Genomic DNA, 13,381 nt, shown 5'->3' with positions numbered 1-13,381 from the left:
CCTTTGCCATGTAGCATAAATGCACTGGGGCTAGAGGGAAGGCTAATACAGAATGACTTATCCTAGGAAAAGAGGGGTGATCCCAACTGTATCCTGTCGCCTCCCTCCCTCACCATTAACAACTGTCCAGCACTGGCCTGAGGCCGCCAGTGCATAGCCCATGGTCCTGAAGGCAGGCTCACCTGATCTGGGAGTCACTGGATGGCAAAAAGAGATACCTGTAAGTGAGAGATATAGTCCTCATGGGACTCAGAACCCTGACAGACAAGAGAATGATGACAAGTATGTATAGTTCCTGCCCTGGAGGATCCAGGTAGAGACTTAGGGAGCTACGCTCTGGCCTGTGTGTTGCCACTGGGCAAATGTCTGATTAGCTGCCTTCTAAATGCTGGCCTTGTGGTACGGATATGCTTGCTCTGGGCTCAGCCTCTGTTCTGAGACAACCCTCCTTTCCTTCCACACCTAGGGGTGGGCATGTCCAGCTCCTTGATGTAGTCGTAGTCTGGCCTTGGCCTGAGGCCTGAAGCGCTAATGTGTCTGGTTGGGGTAGGGTCCTGGTCTGGCCACCAGCACCTGTTTGAGCTCTAAGCCTGTCTAGACTCTTGGCTACTTCTGACGTTGCTCTGCATCTCAGCTGAAGAAATGCCACTGTGGATTCTGGCCCTCCAGGCGAAAAGGGCACTCTGTTTTGGGTCACAGGTGCAGAAGTCCAAGAAGCTGCATGTTTTCGGGATATACGACCTTGAAGCTATGAAGGCATCTTCAGCCAGTCTCCAGGCCCTTTGTGGTGGGGCACCCAGCTTCAGTGCCCATCAGTGTTTTGTCTCTTTAAAGAGGACACAGAGGTATGTCCTCCATGATGAGCAAAGGCGGAGCATAACAGTGGGGACAGCACATAGCACTCGATGAACAGATACGATGATAACGTGATGATGACAGCTTTGGAGGGACATGTTCTGATGGAATAGGGGATGACAGGTTGTATTGGTGGGAACTGAGTGTGCCCTAAACTCCAATAGATGGAGCAGCTAGGCAGAGAACCTGTGAGGAGAGGGGCGGATATGAGGCCAGGTTCTGGGTGGCAGGAAGGCTCAGCACTTAGTATTACTCTCTGTTAAAATTAACTCAGATCTCCGTGTCTGAGGTCTGAGTCTGCTTCTTCCATCGGCTTGCAGAAGCAGAACACAGGGTAAAATGCCCACTCTCTAAACAGCCACAGGTCTAAGGAGGATTGCTCAGTCTCACAGTATGGTTGGTGGCCTTGCAATAAAAGATGGATTCACAGCAGCTGCTGGCCAGAGTGGCTACAGGAGGACCGGACTCCTTTGGGGCACCCTGGGCTTCACTTGGAGAAGCCTGTCTTTGGGAAATAGCATGTCTTTCCCCTTCCTCTTGGGGCTTGTTTGGCCACGGCCTGTTCTGAGCTCCAAGGAAAGATCCCTGAGGGCCCAAGCTGTGAGGGACCAAAGGGGCCACAAGGCCTGCTGAATTCTGGGGGTGGCTGGGAGGAGTCTAGGGAAGTAGTTTTCTACAGTTTGCACACAGAAGCCCAAGTTTCCATAAAGGTGGGCTCAGGGCAGGAGGCAGTTGGGACCTCTTTGAGGGTCCCTGAGGAAGGAGGGATACAGGATATAAACCTTAGCATCAAGCCAGACATGGGTTAAATAGTGAGCACAAGAACTGGTCAGAATTCTGGACAGACAGACAGACCTGAGTGTTGAAGTATGGCTTAGCCCTGGCCAGCTGGTACTCAGGGACAAGAGTCAGACACTCAGGATGGGGACAGACATGGGGGGAAGGCCACCTGGGCAACAATACCTTTTTCAGCCACAGACAGATTGGGATCACTGCAGGGTTTGCAGGCTCCGACCACTTGCTGGAACAGGGCTCGCTGGAAATTCGGCGGCTGAAGGAAGGAGATAAACATTACAGAGAGTGAAAACAACCAATTATATCTTGGGAGGCAGTGTTGTGGGCCACGAGAGACAGGACACTACAAGATCAGACAGGGAAAACAAAGCAGTGGCACAGCTCACACTTGAGATATACTGAGACCCCCAGGCCAGCCCTAGGAAAGACTGTCCAGGGTGTCTGGTTCTCAGTGCTTCTATACACAATATTTGCGATACCATCCTCCAGTATCTGGCTAGGACCCAGCTGTCTTATGTAGGGCCCAAGAAACAGAACATAGCTACCTGGGAGCATCTGTTTGCATCCTTTTGTCTGGCCAGAGAGATCCCCACTTCCCCATGAGCACTGACAGGTTTAGCCTCCTGGAGAGGCCCTGCACAGGCCCATGCTAGCACCGAAGGCAGAGGAAAGGACAGTATCAAGCCTAGAGTCACAGACAGGACTTGCTGTTTTAATGGGCAGCTGCCAAGCAGATCCCATCCCTCTACCTGGCAGAGCCAATCAGGCACAGGAGGTACCACTAAGAAACTCCTGGCATTCTGAGGCTAGGTAATGGTCACTGAGAGGTGACTTTTATGGACCCTGATAGAAGGGCAGGGACAGACTGCCCAAGGGAGGGAGTTAATCCCTACAGCTTCTTGTTCAAGGTCCCCAGGCAGAGCATTTGGAGAGCTGTGCAAATGGCATGTAGAACAGCCCCAGCAGGTAGTGAGGGACTTCAGTTGGATGGATGAATAAAAGAGGCAGAGTTTGCTCCAGTGAGGATGCCCCACAAATAGGGAGGAAGAACATCTTCCAGATCAATGTGTCCACCACTGCCTTCTCAGAACAGGCTGCAAAGAACCAATTACCTTTGCTAGACTGTTTAGGGATGAGGAGACCAGGATCTGGCGGGAAGGACAGATAGCTACATGAGCAATGCTGGTTCCAGTGGTGGTTCCTGCCACCATTCTACTCACGCCTACACTCTGTCTGGATTGCTGGTCCTCAGGTTCACTGCACTCCACATCCAGAAGCCCAGCGGCCTTTTGCGGGATCTTACAGCGGAATGAGAGAGGCATGTAGGACAATGCAGAAGGCCCCGCAAATGCAAGGAGGGAAGCACAGGCTAACACACTTGCAGCAGAGGACAGTCAGTGTGGTGGGTCTATTACCTGTCCGTTCTCCAGGATGGCTGCTGGATACATGGCACTGCTTGGGCGGTCCCGGTATGTGGGCAGCAACAACATCATTTCACGGGCATGGCGGTACTTATCTGGCAGAGAGGGAGAGCCTGTAACCAAGTGAGAACAATCAAGCACAGATGACAAGCCACAGATGGAGGGTCCAGCAGTCAAGCATCCTCAGGACTAGGGAACCAGGGTAGGTGTCCCTTGCAGTTAGGGTGAGGTTGAACTCAGCAAGCACAGGAGGAATGAAGCAGAGTCTGGTTGTTAGATGGTGGCAGTGGCTGCACCTCATGTCCCAGCCAAGGCTGACATATAGCAGGCTGGTGAGATGCAGATCCGCTGACAGAGCCCCCACCATGCTCAGAAGCAGAGGGTGAGGAGAGTTAAGAACTGGAGCAGGGTGGCTAGGGGCTCCCTGCATCCAGCACTATCAGGAAATGGGTGTGGCCTGTATGCTGGGCTCTCCTGGGGTCCAGGCATGGGAACAGGCCAGCTTGCAATGGAGACACTCACACAGAGACAGAGACACTCAGATAATATAGCCACACTGTTATTACTTGACATACTGTGTCTTTACGCACTTACCTTCTCCTGACACCACTGGCCCTGTTCTCACCTGGCTCCCTACCAACTTTTCTCAGAGGCTTCTCCCTTCCAGATTCTAGGTCCCAGCACCTGGCCTCTGCCTTCCTGCCAGTCCTACTGCAGCCCTAGAGCCAGGCTGGCTGGGGGCCAGGGCTCTGCACACAGGTTGCTCTCCGGGGTTTTGCTCTGTGACACTTGCCCTTCCATGAACTCAGGGTTCATGGAACTAATGTGGAAATTATGGGGCTTTAACTCAGGCTCTTTAGTTGACTTGATTCATGTTCTACTCCTGTGAGGCCTCTGCAGTGATTTCCCCTAGTCTGAGGGACTGTTATGGAGGCCACACCATGCCACATGTGGTGTGACTCAGTCCCCATGGATTCAGGCCATAGCCGTAGGTCCAGGAACTTGTCAACCCATGGTCCTTAAGAAGATCTTCCACAGAAGCAATAAGAGTAACTTGCTGGCTTTCCTGGGGGAATGGGTAATTTGGAAGGCCCTCCAAATGTGCTCATTGTACCAGATACCAGCATATCCATGAGAAACCACTGGGGGAATCGGAGCCCTCACAGGAGGATCACCTGGATCCCAAGCCTCTGCCTGGCTCTATTGGTTGAAACCCCTCTCTGGGGTGTCCTCTGAGTGAAGTTGGGTAGTTTAGACCATCCCATGGGCTCCAGCTGAATCTGCAGCTGGGGTCAATCTGCAGCTCCTAGAGGCTCTGTGTCTCTGGAACTCAGGGTCTCTGGGGCTTTCCTTTGAGTGTGCAGTGCCAGCACTGTCAGGACACAGCTAAAAATACGTCTTCTTCAGCCAGCTTGCCAAAGAAGTCCTTGAGAAATTCCTCTTGTATTCATTTCAGTCCAAGAAGATGAGGCTAAAATACTTTGAAGAAGTCAGCGTAATAAATACCAGTAATGTAACTTTTTCCACAGTTGGTCTGAGTGATCCTGTTTGTAGAACCTCAGGGCTGGCTTTAAGACCCAGTCATTAAAAAATGTCCTTTCACTTGTAAGAGAATGACTAAAATATGATTTTTTAAACTCGACCTGAATTGCTATTTTGTGATTTTACTGGTTTCTATGTTCTCTTTTAGAACCTGTACTCTTAGGCAACCTCAAGAAGATGGCTATGTAAAGAGAAATGAAAAAAGCACCTATTCTCACTGACCGATATAGTGCTTTCCCAGCAAGAAACTCTCAGAATGCTTCCTGAGCATTGCAGCCCACAGCTCTAGACAGGACTACTCTCTGTTCAGTATGCACCGGAAAACACACGGCACCTTTAGACCAACTCAGTAACATCAAACCCATATCTAATGCCCATTCCACACCAAGCATGTGATTGGAACCTTGTATACTGTCTTGCTCAGGTTGTCCGTGGTCTCTTACCTCATGGAGCTCACAGCCTGGCGCATAAAGAAAACCCCACATCTGCATACTCAATATCCTGATCCGTGTGAGGGGCCTTGCAGGCCATTCCTCTCAGACATTTCCAAAGCAACAGGAATCACAGCAGTGTCCATGGGTATGGCAAGGAAGACCAATGGTCTCATGACCACTCTTGGGAGTGGGGGAAGTAACCCCAATGCAAAGGCTTCCCTCAAGATCACCTTTACGAAAGCTTTCCCCTCCCTGGTAATACCAAACACAAACTTCAAACAGAGTGGACTGTTTCCTCCCTTCTTTGCCCAGAGTGTATCTACTACAACATCTATTACATACATTTGAAAGTATCAGTCTTTCTCTGTGATGCCATGTCACACAGACCCTTCTATTTTGTCTCCCAGGGCCTAACACTGTGCTTGATAGATGTAGGACCTGCACCTTTCTCCAGATGAGCCTGCACATGGATGGTATGGAAGTTGTGGTCTAGAAGGGACTTGCTTTCTTTCTTACTGCCTCTGATCTTGTCACTGTTCTCTTTGGGCCCAGTTCTGTTTAACCATTTTGTTTATTTTGGCACTTAATGTTTACCCCCAAAAGGGAAGGGGCTTCTCTCAGCCTTCCTCTGTGTGATATTCTGGAGTTTGGCCATTGTGACAGCTCATCTCCAAAAATGGTGACCATCAACACCTTCTGTCCCAAAACACACACACCATTCCTTACAACATGAGGTGTAATCTCATTCCTCTTTCTGGTATCTGGGTTGACATTAGTGACTTGAGGAGACTAGAAACGTGGGGACTTCCTGGGACATCCAAGGCTGGGTAAAAAGGAGCCTTGAGGCTTCTTCCTGGGTCTCTTGGAATGCTTTCTCTGGGGAAAATCAGCTGCCATGCTGTGAGAAGCCTAAGTCACATGGAAAGGTCATATGTAGGAGCTCAAGTTGACAGCCCCAGTCGCACCCCGAGCTGACCACCAGCATCAATTGCCAGCCATGTATGTGAGCCATCTCGAATATCTAGCCCAGCTGAGCTTTTAGATGATTCCAGCCAGTGACATCTGACACCAAGTGAGTATTGCTCAGTGAGCCCTGTAAACCCACAGAATAAGAGATGATAATAGATTGTTTTAAGAAGTTTTGGGGGTGGCTTATTATGCAGCAACAGATAACCAAGCCATTTGAAGTAAAAATGAGTTATTTCCAAACAAGGAGAAGATAATTTCTCTCTATTCAGCACTGACATAGTGCACCACCTGCCCCCATGGCAAGAGCCATGCAGGTTCCTCACTGAGCATTCAGTAAAAGCTTGATAAGTGAATAAATCAGTCAACGGCTGGAAGGAAAAGGTGGTAACCGCCAGCCTGTGAGGTCCCCAAGAGCAGGGCCTGCTTATTCCTCCTCTTTCTTCTTTTCAGGACACTAAGTATCTGGAACAGCCTAGAGGAAGTGTCTGACCAATGTCAGAGTGCATTTGAGTTCAAATGTCCATCCTTGGTTGCCTTCTGTGTTTATCAATCATCATGATTCAGAGATCTGTCCTCAGCAAGAATACCAGATAAAGTCTTAGATATGTCAGAACATATCTTAGAGACGCTTTAGGTTAGGGAAAAAAACAAAACCAGAAGGGATTACAGAAACTGTTTCTGCAGCTCTATTCAGGACTATTTACCTGAAGACACTATAAATGCCAACCTCGACTGTGGCACTCATGGCTCAGGGTTTCTTTTCTTTTTATTCCCAAGGCCGTCTTTCAGTGTGCCTTCTTGATAACACATATCACTGTTCCTTCTCTATGTCTGCAGCTTTCACATACTGACAAATCTTCAGCATGCACCAATCTTTTGGTTCATTTGTCCTATTTAGTACTAGAAATGTCTGCTTTCAAATGCTGGCTCCCCTTTTCTGACCTCAGAGTCCATGCTAGGGAGGCAATATGGGCAGTGGAATGGGCATGAGAGTGAGGGCTCATGAGTGTAAAGATCTGTGCCCCAAACTTAGCTTGGCTGTGAACTGGCTAGGTGGCCTTAATTCCCTTGCCCTGGAAATGAGGGCTTGGTCTGAATACTTCAGGTGAAGTCTGACTGTGCCTGCGGCAACCTTACTCCACTTCCCTCTACAATCTGCCAAGGCTTTCCCCAGGTGGTCACTGCATCTTTTCACTGTGCCATACAGCAATCACTCCTACTGTGGGCTTCTCTCCATCACTCCTACTGTGGGCTTCTCTCCATCACTCCTACTGTGGGCTTCTCTCCATCACTCCTACTGTGGGCTTCATGGGTTTGTGTGCTTTAGAGAGCTTCTTTTCTTAATGACTTCCCATGTCATACATTTGTGCTATTACACCAATCAGACGTAGATTTTCACTTAGTCCCATATTTCTTGGAGGCTTTGTTCATTTCTTTTTACTCTTTTTTCTCTAAACTTCTCTTTTCGCTTCATTTTCATTCATTTGATCTTCAATCACTGATACCCTTTCTTCCAGTTGATCGAATCGGCTACTGAAGTTTGTGCATGCATCACGTCATTCTCATGCCATGGTTTTCAGCTCCATCAGGTCATTTAAGGACTTCTCTACACTGTTTATTCTAGTTAGCCATTCATCTACTCTTTTTTCAAGGTTTTTAGCTTCTTTGCAATGGGTTCAAACATCCTCCTTTAGCTCGGATAAGTTTGTCATTACCGATCATCTGAAGCCTTCTCTCAACTTGTCAAAGTCATTCTCCATCCAGCTTTGTTCCATTGCTGGCGAGGAGCTGCGTTCCTTTGGAGGAGAAGTGCTCTGATTTTTAGAATTTTCAGCTTTTCTGCTTCGGTTTCTCCCCATCTTTGTGGTTTTATCTACCTTTGGTCTTTGATAATGGTGATGTACAGATGGGGTTTTTGTGTGCATGTCCTTTCTGTTTGTTAGTTTTCCTTCTAACAGTCAGGACCCTCAGCTGCAGGTCTGTTGGAGTTTGATGGAGGTCCACTCCAGACCCTGTTTGCCTGGGTATCAACAGTGGACGCTGCAGAACAGCAAATGTTGCTTTCTGATCCTTCACTCTGGAAGCTTTGTCTCAGAGGGGCACCCTGCCATATGAGGTGTCAGTCGCCCCCTACTGGGAGGTGCCTCCCAGTTAGGCTCCTAAGGGTTCAGGGACCCACTTGAGGAGGCAGTCTGTCCGTTCTCAGATCTTAAACTCCATGCTGGGAGAACCACTACTCTCTTCAAAGCTGTCAGACAGGGACGTTTAAGTCTGCAGAAGTTTCTGCTGCCTTTTGTTCAGCTATGCCCTGCCCCCAGAGGTGGAGGCTACAGAGGCAGGCAGCCCTCCTTGAGCTGCGGTGGGCTCCACCCAGTTAGAGCTTCCCAGCCGCTTTGTTTACCTACTCAAGCCTCAGCAATGGCGGATGCCCCTCCCACAGCCTCACTGCCTCCTTGCAGTTCAATCTCAGACTGCTGTGCTAGCAGTGAGAGAGGCTCCATGGGTGTGGGATCCCCTGAGTCATGGGCAGGATATAATCTCCTGGTGAGCCCTTTGCTAAGGCCATTGGAAAAGTGCAGTATTAGGGTGGGAGTGTCCCGATTTTCCAGGTACCATCTGTCACGGCTTCCCTTTGCTAGGAAAGGTAACTCCCCGACCCCTTGCATTTCCTGGGTGAGGCGATGCCCCGCCCTGCTCCGTGGGCTGCACCCAGTGTCTGACAAGCCCCTGTGAAATGAACCCAGTACCTCAGTTGGAAATGCAGAAATCACCTGTCTTCTGTGTCAGTCACACTGGGAGCTGCAGACTGGTTGTGTTCCTATTCATGATGGGGAGAATGGAACCAAATTGGAAAACACTCTTCAGGATATTATCCAGGAGAACTTCCCCAACCTACCGAGGCAGGCCAACATTCAAATTCAGGAAATACAGAGAACACCACAAAGATATTCCTCAAGAAGAGCAACTCCAAGACACATAATTGTCAGATTCACCAAAGTTGAAATGAAGGAAAAAATGTTGAGGGCCACCAGAGAGAAAGGTCAGGTTACCCACAAAGGGAAGCCCATCAGACTAACAGCAGATCTCTCAGCAGAAACTCTACAAGCCAGAAGAGAGTGGGGGCCAATATTCAACATTCTTAAAGAAAAGAATTTTTAACCCAGAATTTCATATCCAGCCAAACTAAGCTTCATAACTGAAGGAGAAATAAAATCCTTTACAGACAAACAAATGCTGAGAGATTTTGTCACCACCAGGCCTACCTTACAAGAGCTCCTGAAGGAAGCACTAAACATGGAAAGGAACAACCAGTACCAGCCACTGCAAAAACATGCCAAATTGTAAACACCATCGATGCTACAAAGAAACTGCATCAACTAACGAGCAAAATAACCAGCTAACATCATAATGACAGGATCAAATTCACACATAACAATATTAACCTTAAATGTAAATGGGCTAACTGCTCCAATTAAAAGACACAGACTGGCAAATTGGATAAAGAGTCAAGACCCATCAGTGTGTTGTATTCAGGAGACCCATTTCACATGCAGAAACACACATAGGCTCAAAAGAAAGGGATGGAGGAAGATCTACCAAGCAAATGGAAAACAAAAAAAGAGCAGGGGTTGCAATCCTCGTCTCTGATAAAACAGACTTTAAACCAACAAAGATCAAAAGAGATAAAGAAGGCCATTACATAATGGTAAAGGGATCAATTCAACAAGAAGAGCTAACTATCCTAAATATATATGCATCCAATACAGGAGCACCCAGATTCATAAAGCAAGTCCTTAGAGACCTACAAATAGACTTAGACCCCCACACAATAACAATGGGAGACTTTAACAGCCCACTGTTAATACTAGACAGATCAATGAGACAGAAAGTTAACAAGAATATCCAGGAATTGAATTCAGCTCTGCACCAAACAGACCTAATAGACATCTACAGAACTCTCCATCCCAAATCAACAGAATATACATTCTTCTCAGCACCACACCACACCTATTCCAAAATTGACCACATAATTGGAAGTAAAGCACTCCTCAGGAAATGTAAACGAACAGAAATTATAACAAATGGTGTCTCAGACCACAGTGCAATCAAACTAGAACTCAGGATTAAGAAACTCACTCAAAACCACTCAACTACATGGAAACTGAACAACCTGCTCCTGAATGACTACTGGGTACATAACGAAATGAAGGCAGAAATAAAGATATTCTTTGAAACCAATGAGAACAAAGACACAACATACCAGAATCTCTGGGACACATTTAAAGCAGTGTGTAGAAGGAAATTTATAGCACTAAATACCCACAAGAGAAAGCAGGAAAGATCTAAAATTGACACCCTAACATCACAATTAAAAGAACTAGAGAAGCAAGAGCAAACACATTCAAAAGCTAGCAGAAGGCAAGAAATAACTAAGATCAGAGCAGAACTGAAGGAGATAGAGACACAAAAAACCCTTCAAAAAATCAATGAATCCAGGAGCTGGTTTTTTTTGAAAAGATAAACGAAATTGATAGACCGCTAGCAAGACTAATAAAGAAGAAAAGAGAGAAGAATCAAATAGATGCAATAAAAAATGATAAAGGGGATATCACCACCAATCCCACAGAAATACAAACTACCATCAGAGAATACTATAAACACCTCTATGCAAATAAACTAGAAAATCTAGAAGAAATGGATAAATTCCTGGACACATACACCCTCCCAAGACTAAACCAGGAAGAAGTTGAATCCCTCAATAGACCAATAACTGGTTCTGAAATTGAGGCAATAATTAATAGCCTCCCAACCAAAAAAAGTCCAAGACCAGATGGATTCACAGCCGAATTCTACCAGAGGTACAAAGAGGAGCTGGTACCATTCCTTCTGAAACAATTCCAATCAAAAGAAAAAGAGGGAATCCTCCCTAATTCATTTTATGAGGCCAACATCATCCTGATAACAAAGGCTGGCAGAGACACAACAAAAAAAGAGAATTTTACACCAATATCCCTGATGAACATCGATGCAAAAATCCTCAATAAAATACTGGCAAACTGAATCCAGCAGCACATCAAAAAGCTTATCCACCACAATCAAGTGAGCTTCATCCCTGGGATGCAAGGCTGGTTCAACATATGCAGATCAATAAACGTAATCCATCATATAAACAGAACCAAAGACAAAAACCACATGATTATCTCAATAGATGCAGAAAAGGCCTTTGACAAAATTCAACAGCCCTTCATGCTAAAAACTCTCAATAAATTAGGTATTGATGGGACATATCTCAAAATAATAAGAGCTACTTATGACAAACCCACAGCCAATATCATACTGAATGGACAAAAACTGGAAGCATTCCCTTTGAACACTGGCACAGGACAGGGATGCCCTCTCTCACCACTCCTATTCAACATAGTGTTGGAAGTTCTGGCCAGGGCAATCAGGCAGGAGAAAGAAATAAAGGGTATTCAATTAGGAAAAGAGGAAGTCAAATTGTCCCTGTTTGCAGATGACATGATTATATATTTAGAAAACCCCACTGTCTCAGCCCAAAATCTCCTTAAGCTAATAAGCAACTTCAGCAAAGTCTCAGGATACAAAATCAATGTGCAAAAATCACAAGCATTCCTATACACCAATAACAGACAAACATAGAGCCAAATCAGGAGTGAACTCCCATTCACGATTGCTTCAAAGAGAATAAAATACCTAGGAATCCAACTAATAAGGGATGTGAAGGACCTCTTCAAGGAAAACTACAAACCACTGCTCAACAAAATAAAAGAGGACACAAACAAATGGAAGTTCCAACATTCCATGCTCATGGATAGGAAGAATCAGTATCGTGAAAATGGCCATACTGCCAAGGTAATTTACAGATTCAATGCCATCCCCATCAAGCTACCAATAACTTTCTTCACAGAATTGGAAAAAACTACTTTAAAGTTCATATGGAACCAAAAAAGAGCCTGCATTGCCAAGACAATCCTAAGCAAAAAGAACAAAGCTGGAGGCATCATACTATCTGGCTTCAAACTATACTACAAGGCTACAGTAACCAAAACAGCATGGTACTGGTACCAAAACAGATATATAGACCAATGGAACAGAATAGAACCCTCAAAAATAATACCACACATCTACAACCATCTGATCTTTGACAAACCTGACAAAAACAAGCAATGGGGAAAGATTCCCTATTTAATAAATGGTGCTGGGAAAACTGGCTAGCCATACGTAGAAAGCCAAAACTGGATCCCTTCCTTACACCTCGTACAAAAATTAATTTAAGATGGATTAAAGACTTAAATGTTAGCCTAAAACCATAAAAACCCTAGAAGAAAATCTAGGCAATACCATTCAGGACATAGGCATGGGCGAGGACTTCATGACTAAAACACCAAAAGCAATGGCAACAAAAGCCAAAATTGACAAATGGGATCTAAACTAAAGAGCTTCTGCACAGCAAAAGAAACTACCATGAGAGTGAAAAGGCAACCTACAGAATGGGAGAATATTTTTACAATCTACCCATCTGACAAAAGGCTAGTATCCAGAATCTACAAAGAACTTAAACAAATTTACAATAAAAAAATCAAACAACCCCATCAAAAAGTGGGCAAAGGATATGAACAGACACTTCTCAAAAGAAGACATTTATGCAGCCAACAGACACATGAAAAAATGCTCATCATCACTGGCCATCAGAGAAATGCAAATCAAAACCACAATGAGATACCATCTCACACCAGTTAGAATGGCAATCATTAAAAAGTCAGGAAACAACAGGTGCTGGAGAGGATGTAGAGAAATAGGAACACTTTTACACTGTTGGTGGGACTGTAAACTAGTTCAACCGTTGTGGAAGACAGTGTGGAGATTCCTCAAGGATCTAGAACTAGAAATACCATTTGACCCAGCCATCCCATTACTGGACATATACCCAAAGGATTATAAATCATGCTACTATAAAGACACATGCACATGTATGTTTACTGCGGCACTATTCACAATAGCAAAGACTTGGAACCAACCCAAGTGTCCATCAATGATAGACTGGATTAAGAAAATGTGGCACATATACACCATGGAATACTATGCTGCCATAAAAAAGGATGAGTTCACGTCCTTTGTAGGGATATAGATGAAGCTGGAATCCATCATTCTGAGCAAACTATTGCAAGGACAGAAAACCAAACACCGCATGTTCTCACTCATAGGTGAGAATTGAACAATGAGAACACTTGGACACAGGGTGGGGAACATCACACACTGGGGCCTGTTGTCAGGTGGGGGAAGCAGGGAGGGATAGCATTAGGAGATATACCTAATGTAAATGACGAGTTAACGGGTGCAGCA

The 13,381-nt window shown here is 45.8% G+C and overlaps 1 protein-coding gene across 9 annotated transcripts in view; it reads right to left on the bottom strand.

Annotated features, from left to right (window-relative positions):
• DOCK3 (dedicator of cytokinesis 3) overlaps positions 1 to 13,381 on the bottom strand; it is a 711,442-nt gene that overhangs the window by 6,540 nt on the left and 691,521 nt on the right. For 8 of the 9 annotated variants that reach the window (XM_057301776.2, XM_055109993.3, XM_034956564.4 and 5 more), the window contains 2 exons: positions 3,066 to 3,184; positions 1,819 to 1,906 (listed from right to left, as the gene is read on the bottom strand). In XM_057301776.2, the coding sequence (XP_057157759.1) occupies positions 1,819 to 1,906; positions 3,066 to 3,184 (207 nt within the window). The remainder of the gene's footprint in view (positions 1 to 1,818; positions 1,907 to 3,065; positions 3,185 to 13,381) is intronic. The other variant, XM_034956565.4, reaches the window with a different exon arrangement.

Source organism: Pan paniscus, chromosome 2 (genome assembly GCF_029289425.2).
Source record: "Pan paniscus chromosome 2, NHGRI_mPanPan1-v2.0_pri, whole genome shotgun sequence".
Taxonomy (NCBI): domain Eukaryota; kingdom Metazoa; phylum Chordata; class Mammalia; order Primates; family Hominidae; genus Pan; species Pan paniscus.
The sequence above is the reverse complement of the archived record's forward strand: the minus strand, read 5'-3'. Positions and strand labels throughout refer to the sequence as shown.